Raw genomic sequence first — 18,583 nt, 5'->3', positions numbered from 1 at the left:
ATTGTTTCTCACCCCGCTCCCAGAGGTCTCCTGTGCTGTATCCGAGTGGAGTGACTGGAGTGGCTGTGCGGAGCCTTGCCGGGCAACATATCGAGTTCGGAGGAGACACGTCGTGCAGGAGCCTAGAAATGGAGGCGAGGCGTGTCCTCCTCTGGAGGAGAAGGCTGGCTGTGTGGAGTATTGGAACCAGGAAGGAGCTGAGTGCAAACAGTCCCTTAGTAAGTGCATTGAAAACGCAACCTCTTGGGCACATGGCTGAGTCCTGGGCTGAAGAGGGCTTGCTTGAATCCAGGGGTCTGGCCACTAAACCTTCTTTACAGTGTTTGTTTGGCTGGAGTTATTTGCAGATAAACCCTTTGGGCCCAATTCTGCTCTGTTACACCAGTGTACATTTGGAGTTGCTCCAGTGAAGTCAGTGGAGTTACTCTGGATTTACACCAGCGTTACTGAGAACTGAATTTAACCTTTTGTATGGGGTTCGTGGGCATCCTTTCTGGGACACTTATTTTAATTTGTACATGCTGTTTAGTGTAATCTGGTATGTTTCAAAAGTAAAACACCAGGAGTCTGATTCTGATCTCACTTAAGAGTGTAATTCTTGTGAAGTCAGTTGAGGAAAATTCTTGTAAGTAGGAGGGAAAATTTGGCCTTAGGAGGTCCTGAGCAGTATCTTTATAAATCAGCTGCAAAAGTCATGGAGGAATGGCACCCATCAGAGGCAAGATATCACCTTTCCCCACCCAGTTTCTGATGTAAATCTGGAGTAAAGGCTGATTTGATCTTGAATACATTGACTTTCTATGGGTGTAACGCCACTGACTACTGATTTTTTTTTTTTTTTTTTTTTTTCCTGATGTCTCTGGGACTGGAGTTTGGCTTTGGCTTCTTTACTAGTGTGGATTTAATAGTTCAGGTTTATTTTAAATCAGCTTTCTCAAACCTGCTGAGAGTTGCTATTAAATTAACCGTGATTTTGTTCTCCATTGGTTGGCACTGCTCTGATAAGCAGCCTCCATCTCTCAGACAGTAAAAGGGGATGAATATAAATTTATCTCCAATCAAATGCTGGATATTCACTGATAATATGGAATTGTCTTTGGCAGGAAATCAAAGTAAAAATTATGTGCCGTTAAAGACTATCAAAGCCCCAATCTTTATTGTTTGACAGGCACAAGTGGCCTCAGTGGAGTAATGTCACTTACCATGTGTGCTATTTCTCTTTGTGCACAGTTCCAGCATTAATAACCACGGGAGGTTATGGGAAAGCAAGGAAAAAGAGAGCTGCGTCCAGTGAAAATGAAAGATCAGGGTAAGTAGGGACCTGAGTGCTGCAGTGTAATCACACTTCACACCCCTTTTCTCATCGGCTTCAGCGTGTGCAGGATTGCACCCAGGGTCTGCTCTTATCAGAGCAAATGTTCAACAGGATGGAGACTTCTAGACTCTGTCTACACAGCATGTTAAGCCTGGGCTCTGACTCAGGTTTGAGCCCAACCCCCATTCTGTCCACATACAAATCCGGACCCGAGTCTTATGACCTGGCTAGGGGGGTGGGTCAAAACCTGAGTTCCTCTGTGACATTTTGCAATGTGGCCACAGGTCAAACCGAAGACCCAAGTCAGAAGGTCTGGGTAGTGCAGTATGGATTCATTAGCATGCTTGCAAGACCCAAGTTCAGTAAGTGTGAACCGAGGTTTACAATTTAGTGTGGATGCTAAAGTGCAGGTTTGGAAACACTGAATCTACAAGTCCAGGTCCCACAAACCCTTAAAGCCTGATTCCAGTGTGGCACCGACTTCACAAAATAAAGAGCTTGACTCTCTGCTTGGGGACATCAGGGTAAACCAGGAGTAACTCCACTGAGGTCAGCGGGACTCCACGGATGTAAAGCTGGCGTGATGGGGAGAGCAGAGTTGTAGTTGTTTAATATTGTTGCTATTTAGGATTCCATAAGCAAAGAGCAGTCATTTCAGCCTGTTCCCTTGACCTACTTCTCTCTGGGTCCAGGGCCCTTTTCTCCCATCATCATGTGATGGGCTTGCTGGCAGGGTAGCTCTCAGTCTCACTGTGCTCTTTGCTGTTTGTTTTACCAGGAATAGATCTCCAGCATAGACCATGGCCTAAAGAGTCAGAAAAATGTGCGTGTATGTACTGTTACTGTCATGGTACTTAGAATAAATCAATCACTGACGTAGGAACTTCTTATCTCAACAGTATAGGCCCTTGATGCCTATTAATTACGGTCAGAGGAGTGCATTTATGGACCCCCTGTTTTTTTTCCTCTGTGTATGTTCTGTTTTTGTTACTTGTTTACAGTTGATCTTCAGCTTTATAATGGGGATAGCCATTTACACTCCCCTCTTGGGCTACAGTGTGAACCATAGTTATCCTCCGCATTAAAGGGAAAGCATGGACTATGGAGACTCCAGCTCCAGCATGCTGGGAGCTGTTGTCTCTGTGGGCAGCACCTCTGTATTAAATGTGAAGCCAGGTGCAGCTGGCTCCATTTTGTGCAAATTAGCTTTGCCATTTGGGATCCTGGTAAATTGCCCTATTGGGTACCAGCAGAGCAGAGTCTGGGCATCCTTGCTGTGTAGGAGGCAGTTTATTGTACTGGTTGGCTTGATTGCATCAAGAGCTGGAGGGAGATCCAGGTGATGTGCTTGGCTCCCTTAAGCTCCTGCTGCACGTTTTCCCCCCAGTGTCACTGTTAGTGCAGGTACCGGCAAGCATCAAAGTTCTGCATGTGGCTCTCATGTGCACTCTAAATCCTGTGAGAGACAGATGTGCGAGTGCTGATTAGTCGCCAGGCTGGGGTTCTCGACATAGCCACGAATTTGGCAAACGTTCCTCCTTTATGCTCACCTTAAAGAACTAAGATCTGTGAGGTGCTGACTTTGGCCTTGCCTCCCTGCTTCTCGTCCCTGGAGGGGCTGCTTTTGCTATTGTAGGTCCATGTAGCAGATCGCGAAGAGGGATTGCTGCCTGTTTTCTTCTCTCCTGCCTTACTCTGTTTTGCAGGCTGGTGATTCTCTGTGGCATCTTATTTCACGCTCCTGTGGAAGCCACCTGCCATTCTGTAAGTGTCACAGGGAGGATATTGGTACCTCTCTGACACCATATGGCAGCTGTGCATTTACTGGTTCCGCACCCTTGCATGCACACACGTTTCCATAATCTGCATACATCCATCACCCTCATTAAAGCGTCTGCAGGGAAAGAGCTTCTGCTTGTGCAAAGCCCCATTCTGTGATATATTTGCGCACAGTTACCGCCACCTCCTCAAACTTCCATTCTCCTCACTGAACAAGGCCAGTTCTTAGCCTTTCCTCTAAGGTTTGGTTAAAAACACCAGTACAGGGTGATCTGAGCATGGCATAAATAGAGTTCTAAGTCTCCCTGTAAGCCTGTTAATCCTCAAAAAGATGGCCGCTTCACCCCACTTCAAAGCAAGTACATTGCCATAGAAAGACCTCCAATTACTTGAGACTTGGGTGCTGTTACGAATTATTCTACAAGACCTGTCTTAGTCTCCTATGAAGAATTACCATAAATAATCAAAACTAAGCACTGGGGGCCAGTACGGTCCCGTGAACAAGGCACCAGATTAGGAGTCTGCAGACCTGGGCTCTGTTCCTGGAGCTCTCATTTACTTGCTGTGTACCTCAGTTTCCCTACCTGTAAAAGGGGCATCAGTGATATTTACCTTCCTTTGAGAAGCACTTTGGTATCTGTGGTTTGAAAGCACCTATGTTAGAGCTGAGTGTTGCTATTCAATTTAACCTGTCAGAATAAATGCGCACACTGTGTTTTGTGATGCACTTTTTCCCTTTTTTAAAAATGATCTTTGTTCACCCAGTCTGCTCTGGGTCGCTCGGCCACTGGTAGGTCTGGAACACAGCTGTTCAGCTAACCGAGACTGTCGTTTCTGCTGCAGGTATTGTGTCGAATTCCAGATCACAGCCATCACGGAAGGCTGTTTGCAGGGGAGCAGTTCCTATACTCAGTGGATGCGCTATCTCAGCGAGGGGCACACGGTCTGCGTGGAGTGCCAGCACCCGGCCCTGGATTCCAGGAGTCTGCATTGCTATGGGGATGGCAGTGGAAGCAAAAAGTAAGAGCCCTGAATCCTGCCTTGTTCGTGTCTTTTCACATTGGATTTTTATATTCCTCCTCTTTGAGCTACTTGGAGAGTTTAATAATACTCTCTGCTCACCTCTCACTTTACATTTTTCAGAGCCCTGTACATATATTAAGTAATCCTCACTGCACACTAGGTGTTAGGTAGGTGATATTATAATCCTTATTTGACAGAGAGACTGAGATGAAAGGTCTTGGCCAAGGTTTCATGGTAAGCCAGTGGCGGAGCCAGGATGGGAACACAGGACCTCCCGTGATTAGTCCGCTAAATCTCACTGCCTCCTAATTTAAGTAACACAGTCATGATTTTTTTAAAAGGCTCTCCTGTCGTCTGACCAATGTCCCATGGCCAGCAAATAAAACCAAATCTGTTTGCCCGCTGGCACTGGTTCTAAGAACCATTTACTTCACTCGAGTGAACTTGTGGCTCATCTAGATCTGTACCGTGTTTCCAAAAGTGACCCTAACTGGGTGGTTCAGAATAGTGTGTTTCTCCCTGACCCCAGGCACTGTAAGCTCTGGTGCTGGGAACTGGTAGCCAGTGTATCTGGAGATCAAAACAAATCTTTGCATTATCGCACCTTTCACCCAGGAATCTCAAATTGTACAGTGCGAGTAATGCTTGCAGAAGCAGATGGGCCAAAGGAGAGGAGGAAGGACTTGCCTGTGGCCACACAGCAAGTCAGTGGAGGAATAGAGTCCTGATTTGCCAGTGCCCTGCTGTAGCCACTAGACACCACTGCCCCTCCACTTTTCTCTCACACAGTGCCCTTCCTAGTTACATCTGTGTAACAGGTGGAATTTAATTTTGTTTTTAACATATTTAAAAACCCACTGTGGAACTGCAGGGCAATCCAGCACTGGAAACGACTGCGTGGCAGGGCTGTGGGTGTTTTGCTTGTAGCTCACTTTAATATTGAAATGAATAGCTCTGTTTTTAAACACTAACCATAAACAAGAATTATGAGGCTTGAAAACATGCTATATATTACACACCCACTACCGCAGCCAGTAATAGCCTTTTTAGGTAGAGGCTGCCCATGGCTTTTAATGAGAACAAGTCATGTTAGATTCTTTTCCTCCCACTCTTCCCCCTTCTTAAGTATGAAAGTTGCAAAGATCTTTAGATAAAGAGCAGCAAACCCAACTGATGTGGTCAGCGGAGGCTAAAAAGTGTAATAAAAATTATTTTGTTGGAAATCCTGGAGCCAAAAAAGAGCATCGGAGTAGATGAAACAAAAAATATCTGCATCCCACAGTTTCCTTCCCAGGGGTGTGGAAAGAGACCTTCCCTCATTTACCAAGCTGTCTGGTGAATAATATCTACATTCATAGCTTTATAGAACTGAGTGAATTTTTTTTGAACAAACAGTTTATTCATGGAAAAATGCAGGTTTGGGTCGACTGGAACTATTTGCACATTTGGGTCAAACTCAGTGAAGAGTTTTGCCTGGGGGGGGGAATTCGAAAAAGTTAAAATGTTTCAATACTTTTGAAATGAAACATTTTGACTCTTCAAACTACTTTTTGCTTAGAAATTTAGCTTGTGTGGTGTGTTTTAATAAAAAGCCACCTGAAAACAAAAGAAGCAAAACAAACCCTAAAAGTCATTTTGGGTTGAATTAAATGTTTTTGTTTGACCCAAAACAAATTTTTTGTTTAACTGATTTTTTTGGGGGAAGATGGTCATTCACTCAGCTCTAACACTTTAGTGTATAGGGCAAGAAAAACGACATTGTCTCTGTTAAAAAATAGTAATTTCTGATGGCAACCTGGAGAACTGGCAAGCTTAGGGGAGCGTTAACGGAATATGGAGTGAATTCTAGCCCCATTGAAGCCAGTGGGAGTGTGGTTGTTGACTTGAATGGAGTCAAGATTTCACCCATGGTGCCTTTCATCTCTAAGGAGCTGGTTTGAATCCTTTCTAGTTCAGCAGAGATGGAATTTGTTCCCATCTGTTTGCTGTATACTGGTGTGTGTGAGATGAGTTGCTGAGCTAATCCATTTCCAGGTGCATGAGAAACTGGGAAGTGAAACAGATTATAAAACATAGTGAACTTGACCAGTCTAGCTTCCAAGTTGAATCAAATAAGTCTCAAGGGAATTGGCACCAGTTGGCCATCTTATCAAGGAGACCAAGGGTTGAATGAGGTTTGGACAGTGAATGCCCCTTGCAGCACTAGAGATGGTCCTTCCAGATAGGGCTGGGGCCAGGTGGGGGAAGCTTACACTGCTGCTGCCTATGTCACATCTGTTTTGGGGACTTTATTTTGACCCATATAGCTCTCAGTGAGGTGTCCGTGCCTAATGTTATCTTGGGAGCCTACCTTCTATTGCCCTGGGTCATGAAGCTCTACTCTGATGTGAGAGCACCTGGCAGAAGAAAGCTTAATTAGCCGTTCCAGGCTGGTGGTGGAATGTGCAGTTGGCCGACTGAAGGCAAGATGGTGCAGCCTACAAATCCATTGGGATGCCAGTGTGTATAATGCCATTCCTGTTGTGGGGGAGGGGGGGCTGCTATGCACTGTAGAGTTATGATGAAGAGACTAGTGAATAGGAAGCCCTGTAGATGATAAAAAACTAAAATGAATTCACCTTTAATAATCTAAAGGCAAGGCACGGCTCTAGCCCTTAACACGACAAACCTTCTGTGATGAAATCCTAATGGGTTGATTACCCCAATAAATTAAAATCCCTGAGTGATTAGAATAATCCCAGCCTTGGCAGTCATCTTGTTTCCATTCATTTCATTCCTCGACTCCCCACCACCTCAATCCTTTCATCTCCCCCGGCTGTTTGAAAGCAAAGAGAATTCCCAACAAGTTTTTGAGCCATTTTAGCTTTTACGTCCGGGTAAGAGATTTTGTTGGTTCTTTTGTTCCTTTCAGCTGGATTTGTGGCCTTACGTTCTTGAGGGGGTAATGGGGCTTGGATCTCTTCTGGAGTGGTGGGAAGTATTTTTATGATTCACACATTTAGATGATAGCTCTCCCTAAAGCTACCACGAAATGTTGTGCAAGTTGTGGGGGCCAGTTGTATTGATTTCTCTAATTGCTGTCCTATGTGCGGTTCAAAGTATTTGTTGGTGGAGCTGAGCCATGTTTGGAATGTCTTCTGCACAGCGCTGGTGCATGATGCTCCCTTTTCACTTCCTTCCAGAAATAGGCTTTAAGGACTGGCCAAGTGGGATGGAGGCAGGGAAGGCATGGGGGGGCGGAGGGGCATATGGAGCTGGTCAGCCATGATCTCTGAGAAGGAAGGAGAGCAGGTGGGATGGGAGAAACACGTGTGTCGGAGGGCATTGCCTCTCCAGTAGCGTAGCTAGACATATCAGAGTATCGACTGAGTTTTGAAACATTTTAGGGGAGCTCTTGTCCTGCTAAACTCCTCAGGCCAGAATCTGAGAGCCCTGGTGAAGAGGCTGAAGCTGTCAGGGGCTGGGATACAGCTTTGAGCACTTGGCCAGGTCTACGTAGAACTCTCATGCTATACATCCAACCTCCCTTCCCCACAAAGTACCCTGGTTTCAATCTTTAGCCTATGTAGTTATGCTAATAGGATAAATTGATCTATTTGCTGGTGATCATGCAGGCTGAACTATCTGCCTCTCCTAGAGGGGAGTCACTGCAGCTCCTGGCTGAGGCACTGCGAGGGAAGCATGTACAGCTGGTGCCTGGATCACACCCATCCTATCTCGACACTTCAGTCCTCCTAGCGCTGTCGGTTTGACAGCTGGCACCAGCATTTAATTCACTATTGGTTCCCAGAATGATTGTCGGGAAGTAAAACTTCAGAGAGAGTTTAAAATAAACTCCGCAGCGGTGTTGTACTTTTGAATATTTTCTATCTCTCTCTCTCAGCCTAGTCTGGCGCAATTCAAGCATTTGAGTAGCTAGTGCAGACTAACGGGAGATTCTGAAGGCTGCCTATGTAACCCATTAGCGAGTGGTTCCTTCTCAGTGCCTGACCTGCAGAGAATGTGAATCTGTTACAGTCACAGCTAGGGAGCCTTGGGTCTTTGGCTCAAGATGTAGCAGCTCCTGCTTGTAGCTCTGGAGGTCTCCGGTGTGATGGCCAAGTAGCAGCCATCATATAAGTGGGGACACCTGGGATGCTCCAAGGAGTTTGATTGGCCTCCTTGTTCATGGAAGAGTAAGAGTTAAGAAGCCCAACATGACAGGGCTGTAAAATTATCCAGCGATCTTAGGACAGATGGTGGTAGGGGGTTGGTTGGAGGGTGGTGGTTGGTTGGTGGTTGTTTTTAATGGTACCAGACCTCAGTACTAAACAACAAGCACTGATGTCTGTGATGAGCATGCACTACAAACTGCTCTGGGGGCCAGTGCCTGGGAGGATTAGCTGTTCTTTATAGTCTTAAGCAAGATGTGGTGATTGCAGCCCACAAACAGCTTCACTTGGTACATCCAGATAGGGAAGTGGGGGAACATTCCTTTAAACATAACACAGACAGTGTTTCCTATCGGCAGGGCCAAAGCTGGCAAGTGTGCTTTATGTTGAGGGAATCAAGCCTTTTAAAGATAAAGCTGTGGCCCAGGAGGGGAGGAGGAGGAGAACCATACAACATGTGGGACCTGTCCATGTATGTAGCCTGCTCTGTAATATCTAGGATCTTGATTCTTCCTATGCAAATCCTGGTGCCTTGAAATGACCCAAAGCCAGAAAAGAGTGTTTCATTTCCCCCCCACCATGTGTGATGTATAAAACTGCACCCTGGATCGTGGCACCTCGTTAAACCAGCAGCATGCTGTCTCTGTAAAATTGGCAGTGATAATTCAGGCTTCTAGAGAACTATAAAGCAAACAGGAGCAACAGATCATTCTGGCTATTTTGCTGACCGCTCTTGGCACTGGGGCGAGGACTGAACAAGCCATTGTGCTTTTCCGAAAGGGCCGGGCTGAGACCTGTTGGCATGTGGTAGTGCATGTGTAATGGGAGAAGAAGTCTGCAATGCTGCTGCCCGTGCCGTACCTTTTTCTATGGTTAAATTTCAAGCTCCTTGTCTGTCTGGCCAGCACCTTTTGTGCTAACATTAAGGCTACGCCTACACAAGAGCGTGGGTGTGATTCCCAGCTCATGTTAGACATACTCTTGCTAGCTCTCCTCCAGCTAGAATGCTGAAAATAGCAGCGGCAAGAGTCGGCACAGGGTAACTGCGCTGCGTACAAGCCTTCCTGAACCTCGTGGGTATGTGCTAGCTTGTGCTGCCGTGGCTTCGCCGCTATTTTTAGCCAGCTAGCACGAGTATGTCTGTGAGCTGGGACTCTCAAATGCTACATCTGCACATCAGGGTAAGTACTTAAAAGCCATTGTTTAAAATGGAACATTTCTCTAGTCAGTTCAGGATAAACACATTCAATAACTTGCTGGGAACATTCAGAACCTAGGAGAAAATAGTTTAGAAGGTGACGGTGATGTCTCTGCTCTCTTTGCCTGCCATACAAATAGATCCGTACTGCATGGCTCTGTGTTGCATAACACCTACTCGGTCAGTGTCTATGGATGACAGTGAGAGCTCTGCCCGAGGAAAGCTGGCAGGATACAGAAGAGACTAGAGTTGGGGGAGGTTTTTTTTTTTTTTTTTTTGCACAAAACTTTTTTTGGGTGACACCAAAATATTTCATGAATTCCTGTAGATTTCACCAAATGGTTTTAGTTTGGGGAAAAAAAGTAAACAAAAAATCAAAATGTTTCATGTTGACATTTTTGAAACAAATATATTTGTTTGAAACATTTTGTTTTAAAATTTCCTTCAATTTATTAAAAAAAAAAAATAAAAAATAAAAAAAATGCTCAAAATTGAAACAAAATATTTTGTTTGAGCTGTAACAGCTATTTTCCCCCCCCCCCCCCCCTCAGCCGCTCAATTACCAGTGAACCAAAAAATCCCTTATTCACCCAGGTGTAGTAGAGGCTGGTGATGTGCATTGAAAAAGTGAACTTTGCCTGTGGCTTGCAACTTATCAAATGCTTCAGTACAAGAGGACTGATTGTGATCTGCTTTTGCACTGATGTAACCCCATTGGTATCAATAGAGTTGATACTGATTTCACCAGTGTGAGATCAGAATCAGGCCCAGTGGGTGCAGACTGATGTCAGACAGAAGCTTCAGGATTTATTGGCTGATTTCAAACAGTGGCTGTGTGATTGGCTACTTCTACAGAGCAGCCAGCGTCCTGCTTAGCAGCCCTGCTGGAGCCCCCATTAGTGATGGTGCATTATGCACTCAGGTACTGTCCTTGAAGGAGTTAATACACTAATCCCTCCCCCCCAACCCCCCTTTTGCTTTGTTCCACCAGGAATCAGCTGCTGCACTGGCAGGCCATGGGGAATCCCCGGTGCAGAGGAACCTGGAGGAGAGTTCGCCAGCTGGACACTTGCTCCTGTCCTTCTGTTCACAGTTTCTTGTTCATCTAACTCTTCTGAATTGGCCCAGCGCCTCCAAGCCTGAGTCACGGGATCGTGGCTTTGGCACAAAGTTTGAAGTAACAACCCCACCCCACCTGCTGATCAGTCAGTAAAACCCCTCTTGGACTGTTTCAAGGAGGTTGCCACCTGCCAACGCTGAGGCTGAAAACCCCTTCATATCCACCCACGCTCTTGGCTCGCTGAAGAAGACAGGCTGACAAAAATCTTCAGGCTCTTTGTCCCCACACTTCCTTCCATGAATGTCCCCTGTGCTTGAGAGCAGCCAGCCTGACTTGGGCAGTCAGTCGCCTACTCTACTTCCAAGTCCCTCCTTCCCTGAGATTTGCCAGCGAGAAGCCACCAAATAAAAGAATTCAAAAAAGAATTTATACATGCATTGTTTTAAAACCTAGCTAAGCAGCCAACAAAAGATATGTAAAATGAGTCCACTCAAATTGCCTCCTCTCCATACAGATAACCCTGCTGCCTGGAGGGCATTCCTCCCTTCCCCCAATGCTTTTGTTATTTTATGTTGGGTTCCTGGTCTAATGTAGAGGCCAGTGTTGTACCTATTGAAATTTGGGGAAAAGCTCTCATTTACTTCATGAGAGGAGGTTTGAGTCCTTGGGGACTGATCCTGAAGGGTGCTGAGTGCCTCCGCTCCCATTGGGCTGGATTCTGCTTCCATTGAGGTATACAGTAACTCCTCCCTTAACGTTGTAGTTCTGTTCCTGAAAAATGCTACTTTAAGCAAAACTATGTTAAGCGAATCCAATTTCCCCATAAGAATGGGGGGGGGGTTAGGTCCCAGGGAAATCTTTTTCGCCAGACAAAAGACTGTATTTTATACGTATACACACACATACACAACATACGTTTTAAACAATGTAATACTGTACACAGCAATGATGATTGTGAAGCTTGGTTGAGGTGGAGGAGTCAGAGGGTGGGATATTTCCCAGGGAATGCCTTACTGCTAAATGATGAACTAGCACTCAGCTGAGCCCTCAAGGGTTAACCTATTGTTGTTAATGTAGCCTCACACTGTACAAGGCAGCAGGAATGGGAGGGGAGACAGCATGGTAGAGAGAAACAGACACACTGTGTGTGTGTGTGTGTGTGTGTGTGTGTGTGTGACAAACACGCATTGCCCCTTTAAGTATGCTGACCCCACTCTAAGTACATTGCCTTTTTAAGTAGATAAGCAAGTTGAGACTGCAGCTGCTGCCAGCAAGCTTCCTGAGTCCTGTCGTATCCCGTCCACCCCTGCTCTGTGAATGGGGTAAAGGAGTGGGGGGGGAGGGTGACACCCTGAGATTAGCACCCCTTCTCCCCCACCCCCCAGCAAGCAGGAGGCTCCTGGGAGCAGCTCCCAGGCAGAGGGCAGAAGCAGCATGTGGGGGGAGGGACAGCTGAACTGCCCAGCAATTGATAGCCAGCTGGGCAGCTGCCACACAGGGAGTTTAGGGGAGTGGGGAGCTGATGGGGGGTGGGGGGAGGTTCCAAGCCCCCACCAGCTAGCTCCAATGGGCTGCTCTTTCTGCAAGGAGTAGACAAAGCAGGCGGCTGCTAAACAGCGTTATAAAGGAGCATTGCACAACTTTAAACAAGCATGTTCCCTAATTGATCAGCAACATAACAACAAAACAACTTTCAGAGTAACAGCCGTGTTAGTCTGTATCCGCAAAAAGAAGAACAGGAGTACTTGTGGCACCTTAGACTAACAAATTTATTAGAGCATAAGCTTTCGTGGACTACAGCCCACTTCTTCGGATGCATATAGAATGGAACATATAATGAGGAGATATATATACACACATACAGAGAGCATAAACAGGTGGGAGTTGTCTTACCAACTCTGAGAGGCCAATTAGTCCACGAAAGCTTATGCTCTAATAAATTTGTTAGTCTCTAAGGTGCCACAAGTACTCCTGTTCTTCTTTTAACAAAACAACGTTAAGCGGGATGACTTTAAGTGAGGAGTTACTGTATATTTATATGAGTTGTTTGCAATAGCAGGGGACTGGACTCGATGACTCAGGCAGTCCCTTCCAGTCCTATGTTCCTTTGTGCAAAGTTTACATTTCACGATTGGGCCTGTTGAACCCGATGGGAGTTGAGGGTGCCGTGGAGAATGGAGTCCTTTGATTTCAGGCTTCAAGGAGCATGGACCATATTATCTCAACTATCTGTGAAGTGCCTAGAACACCTTTAGGTGTATAGAAAAAGTAGCCATTTAATGCCCAGCTGGGAGATAACTGTTCCTTTTTGTTTGCACATGGAACTGTTTGAAGTATTTTCTTTATAATTGGTTGAGGTTTTGTTGTAACACTTTTCTGTAGTGAATAAAGAGATGCTGGAGATATTCTAACAGTGTTTGATCTGTTTCTATAGTGCCGTCATGGAGCAGTTGGCCATTGAGAGCTCAGTCCAGCTAATCTTGCTGTCCACTTCTCTACCACAGGATATAGGGCAAGGATGGATCTCTCAGGTATCCAATACCTAGGTCACTTAGAACTTCCAAAAAGATCCCAAGCACCTTGAATGAACGGCCCCGAGAAGCGGACGTGACATTTTACATATGCTTTGTTTTTAAATGTAATTAAGCAAAATAAACTAAATATAATAAAATAAAAAGCCCATCTTTCTAGCTTTGCCTTGATAGGATCCCTCATTTGGATAGTCAGTGTGGCACTTATACGTGCTAATGTCCATTTGCTAGACCTAAGTAACACAGTATATTGTATAGGATAAAGGGAAATGATGTATTTTTGCCTACAGATGGAATGCTCTAGTGCAGTGGCTCTCAACCTTTCCAGACTACTGTACCCCTTTCAGGAATCTTTGTCTTGCGTAACATGCATCACTGCTCTAGTGGTCTACTTCCATTCTCACAGTAAATGATAAACTATCCACTGCTTTGGGGCTGTTGAGTTCAGGGGTAGTACTCAGTGCTGTGATCTCTGTGGCTATGTCTTCCCTGCTAAAAGAGGTACGTTTTTACATTGAGAGCTGACTCCAATTAGCTATATCACTATAAAATCCTAGTGGAGACAAGGCACAGGAACTTCTTACCTCAGTCAAGCTAGTTAAGGCCAACCCTATAACCTCCCTCCCATCAAGGTAAAAACTACAGTGCCTTTTTTCCACTAGGGTTTCATGGAGAAACCCATCTGCCTAAAAATACACACCTATTTTTTTTTTTTCAGTGAAAACCAAGCCTTTGATCTTTACCTTTGAGTCTATTTGAAGCTTCTAGCAGCCCTTCTCTTCCTCTTGTGTTTATGATCTGCCTCCCAAGAGTCCTGTTTAGATACACTCAAACTGGCATGAGGTACTGTTCGGACTTCCCCGCAGTAGTGGGTTTCCCCTTGCCTGCCTTAGGAATTTGCTCTGTTTAACTTCTTTGTGCAGCTGATGACACAGTAAACTCAGACATTACAGCAGGCCTCTGCTTTTTAATTGTATATTACAGACTCTCTTAGTGGACTAATGACTCTCAGTGAAATGACTTCATCTCAGTGTAGCAAGATGGGGGGGGGGGGAGGGCTTATGCTTTGCTGTCTCTGACATCATCTGTGAGTAACTGGCCTTTGTGGCCTCCTCAAAGATCCTTTCTGTTTTGTGGACAAAGACATGCTCCTTTTGAGGAATGACGTATGAATAAATAACGAGTGCAGTATTTGTGCTTTTGCAGTGAGTCATTTCTCTGGATATAGAAGTAAGTCTCTGTCTGTCTCTCTCTCTTAGAGTTATGTGATAATAGTAACACTTATTGGAAGGTTTTAAAGAGGCCTAATCCTGCACCATATGGGTCCAAAGGGAGTTTTGCTATTAGCTTCGGTGGCAGCAGGCTCAAGTGCATGTCAGTAGCATTTTTCACTTGCAAATTAGTGCATCCAATCCTGTGAGAGACCAAACCCCCACGTCCTGCCAGGTGCTGGGAGCCATCAACTCGTATTGCCTTCAGTGAGTGCAGTAGTGAACTCAGCATTCATTCAATATAAAACTTGTGGCCTAATTAACTTTCTCTACAAAAATTCTATTCAGCCCCAACCAACTCCTAATCTTGCAAAGCACCCCTCCCCTATGACTTCACCCACCAGCCAACTAAGTGTATGTAGACTGTTGCACACAGTTTAGATTATGGTTAGAAAAACGTTAATGAAATGTTAACTATACTACATCTGTGCATTAGAATACACATTAAAGAGGTGGTTGTGTAAAACTGTTAAGCATTTATTACTAGAAATCTCGTGTGGGCTTTGTTGTGAGACTTTCAGGATCTAGTGATTGCCACATGCCATAGTGACAAGTGCAGTATGAAGACCTTGATGGACAGAGATATATAGAACCTCCTCATGTCAGCTATGTGAGAGTAACTGTGAACACTGCTGTCTTGTTGGTACCGATAATTCTATTCTGTCCCAGGTGAGGTTGCAAAGAGATGCTGAACCTGATCCTGCAAGCCCTTCCTCTAGGGAACTCCCCCTGGTCTCAATGTGAATTCCATGCATGGAGGGCTTGCAGGATCAGCCAGTTAAGTAAGTGCAAGGAGCTTGGTGATGGGCTATGGCCCCTTTCAGTTCTACGTTGCTGGTTCAAGTGAAGCTCTGATAGACTGGAAGTTGCCACCAGCTGAAAGCTGTTCAGTGGCACATGTGACATGAAGTGGTCAGGTGTCCGTAGTATGAAACACTACCTGAATGGGCCCAAATGGGCAACTTTCTAGGCAGAGTCAGTGAAGACCGCGTCAGTGAAGACAGCAATGACTTATGATCCATTGAAGTCTGAATAAATCCCTCATCACCCTCAAGATGGTACCTTCGGCTCATGACTGAGGCACTTGGGTGAGATGACGACTTCAAATCTACAGGGCTGTCAATCTTGCACCACAACACACTCTCTCTCTCTCTCTCACTCACTCACTCACACACACACACACACACACACACACACACACACACACACACAAAACAAGAAGGGACTGTTTCCCATTGTCTGCCCCCGGTTTTCATCAATTTGAACCTCAAACAAAGCTACATTGAGGCTACATTCCATAGTGATGGTACCACAGCACATCCCTCAACATGTCCCAGAAGAGGGCAGTACCAGGCACCTGTTTAAATGCTGCCCCTGAGACACTCTCACAAATAAGCTATTGGTGAGTTTTGGGAGGGGAAAGCACAAATATTGAGAAAGAGAGACATGTATCCCATTAGCAGGAGAGGTTAATGGAAGTGATGGGCCAATTTCCCTAGCAATGACAAATGGATCCCTAGTCCTGCCTGCTGCCCCCCAGGGTTTTTATCACCATCCATCATCATAATCTCTGTAACATCTTAGAGCCTAGATCTAAGGGAAGACAAAGCTACTGGAAAGCCCATGCTAAATATTGCTGAAAAATGGCTTCAGATGGCAAAAAAGACAGCCAGCTTCCTCTTGAGCAAAAGGCTGTTTACTAGAGATGACAGTTGTTCCCATGACAACACTGTGAGCCTTTCACCATTAGGTGTCAACAGGAAAACAGCTCCTGCAGTGAATGGATGACACCAAGAGCCTTAGCCCAATAACTCAGAAATCATCCTGTTGGTCAAGAACAATCAGGAACTGTTCCTTGTGCATGTGTGCGGGGTTCACTTGTTAGCTATGGGTCTTTGGAGCAGTGAATGAAGGAAAAACCACAAGAATTCAGCTAATTTATCAAAGTTAAAAATAAAAGCCTCAGTGACACCTTAAGATGTTTGATTAAAAACCATGTTCTTCTGCCTGTTCCCCAGCTTTTTCCCCACTTAATTTTCTATGTGCTTGGGGCTTAGGGGGATGGGCTCAGTGGAAGGCTAAGGACTCTTTTCCTCATTGAAAATTTCAGCTTTTCATCAAAAACTTTCCAGCTTTTGGCAACTGGAAACCAAAAATTTAAGGCCAAAAACTGTAAGTATTTGGCCAAAACCTGATTTTCCTCTCACCTGGTTTTGCCTGGAAAAAATTAGCTTTTCAGGTCTTCGGCTTTTCAGTGAAAAGCTAAAAATGTTCAAGGGGAGCAGACACTTTGCATGAATACTTTAATGTTATTGAAACTGTCACAGTCACAAGCCAGACAAAACCACAGGCCACTTCCAGAGCAGTGTAGAGGCCAGTAAGTTATTTCTATGACAGAGGGGTCTGTAGATGGCAGGTGAGAAAGAGAGGCCCTGGGAATTTGTCATGTGCATTGTGTTCTGGTCTTTTAGCATAGTCTGTGATTTAGCCAGTCTTCTTCAGTATTGAAACACAAAGCAGCATAGGATCACACCTTACCATGGGGCCTTCATTGGTGTTACCAACTCTTGTGGGAGTCTCACAATACTGTGTTTTCCTTCAAGCCCCAGCTTCTGGGTTCATGTGAATGTGAGAATACCAGCTTTCCTTTTAAGGGAAAAAAGGTAGGTTTCTAGCGCTGATAATTGTGGAGAAAAGTTTGAAAATGTGACCCAACTGCATGTGAAAGGCTCAGAAGCTGGAAGGTAAATATAAAAACTCCAAATGTATTTTTTTAAAGTAATCTCAAGATTTTTGGGGGAGCAGAGTGGTTAATAAAGGATTAATACTGCTTCATGTGTGGAAAGGTTTCATAATTACTCTGCTAATGCTAGCTTTGAGAATTTGACATTTTTTGTCTTTTAAAACTTGTTGGAAACTTTGTTTTGGATTAAATTTTCCCTCCTACATTGGGGTTTGTGTTTTGGTAATGAACCTTGTGGCAGTTGCTCAGGGGATGAATCTCTCTGGGTTACTGAAACCTTTAGTTAATGTTATAAAGCACTTTCAGAATGTTAAGCATTACACAAAGTTCTAACCGTTACTGTTAAGGCCTTAGACTCATGTTGTACAATTAGTTGCTGTGGAGATGGCTGTCATGTTGCAAACAGAGGGTTATAATTGATGAGGCTAAGTGTCAGGAGTAGAGGAGATTCCTAACCAACAAAGATTATTTTGTTCTGTAAATATACATCTCTTACAATTAAAAAAAACCCCAAACTGACAAAGGAGAAACTAACTCTTTCACGCCCCATTTCCAGACTGAGAGAAATAGATTGATTTCTGAACTGACTTCAGTGTTTTCTATTAGTCACCGGATTTTTAAATCTAGGAGGGACCAGGATATTCAGGGACTCGAAGTCGCCAGTCTACGCTGTCAAGGATAACTTTTGTCCTGTGACATAACCACACAACTCTCAGTGGGACCTGCACAGGCATACCAAGGGCAGGATCTGCTTAGCTGCTTGTTAAAAATGTTCTCCATGCTATAAGAATAGAGGGAAGGCTGGAAGTTGCAAACCTGATGCTATCTATCCACATACATGTAATGAATGATCATAACATTATCCAGTTCTTTTCTTAAATCTAGCCATGGTATTTGATCTGATGACTTCATGCAGCAGTGAGTTCCAGAGGTCACTCATGCCTTCGTTAAAGAAGTATGCTATTTTCCATTACAGGTTGTAAATTTACTACCTCTTTAATTCCACTAAGTGCCCACTTCTGAGTCATCAGGGTAGAAAGGCTGTTTCCACAATGAGGTCTTGCCTCTGCTGAGGTCAGTGATACTATTTTTCAATGCATTAGGTTTTGCTGTTACTTTCTATGCTTAGTGCTTGTTTACCTGTGTGTTTTTGTGGCTTTTCATACCAATGACTGTGTGATTGAATTAGGGTGTGGGAGAATGTCAGAGCTAATGGGTTCTAGCTTTCTCTGCCTTTAAACCAATCCTCAGCCAATTTTTCATTTATTCCTTGACTCTGCACTTCAGACACTGACCCCTGAGGTGGAGCTAATGCCACCACTACTGTTCCTGTATTTTGCAGACAGCAAGTGCTTGGCACAGTTCTATTCACCATAAGTGCTATTGTTCTTCCACACTGTTTTCTTGTGAAAATCTATTGAGGGAACTATGACCTACTTCACAAACCATGTCCTCTGCACCGCCAGTGTTAAGACCATTTGGGAGACCTGCTGACACCTCTATGACCTCCTG

The 18,583-nt window shown here is 44.7% G+C and overlaps 1 protein-coding gene across 1 annotated transcript in view; it reads left to right on the top strand.

Annotated features, from left to right (window-relative positions):
* LOC128846865 (somatomedin-B and thrombospondin type-1 domain-containing protein-like) overlaps positions 1-12,937 on the top strand; it is a 31,450-nt gene extending 18,513 nt beyond the window's left edge. Inside the window, exons 2-5 of the mRNA XM_054046119.1 lie at positions 24-218; positions 1,231-1,309; positions 3,938-4,114; positions 10,458-12,937. Of these exons, the coding sequence (XP_053902094.1) occupies positions 24-218; positions 1,231-1,309; positions 3,938-4,114; positions 10,458-10,575 (569 nt within the window). The 3' untranslated portion in view covers positions 10,576-12,937. The remainder of the gene's footprint in view (positions 1-23; positions 219-1,230; positions 1,310-3,937; positions 4,115-10,457) is intronic.
* The last annotated feature ends 5,646 nt before the right edge of the window (positions 12,938-18,583 follow it).

The sequence above is a fragment of the Malaclemys terrapin genome, chromosome 12, assembly GCF_027887155.1.
Source record: "Malaclemys terrapin pileata isolate rMalTer1 chromosome 12, rMalTer1.hap1, whole genome shotgun sequence".
NCBI classification, from domain to species: domain Eukaryota; kingdom Metazoa; phylum Chordata; order Testudines; family Emydidae; genus Malaclemys; species Malaclemys terrapin.
The sequence above is the reverse complement of the archived record's forward strand: the minus strand, read 5'-3'. Positions and strand labels throughout refer to the sequence as shown.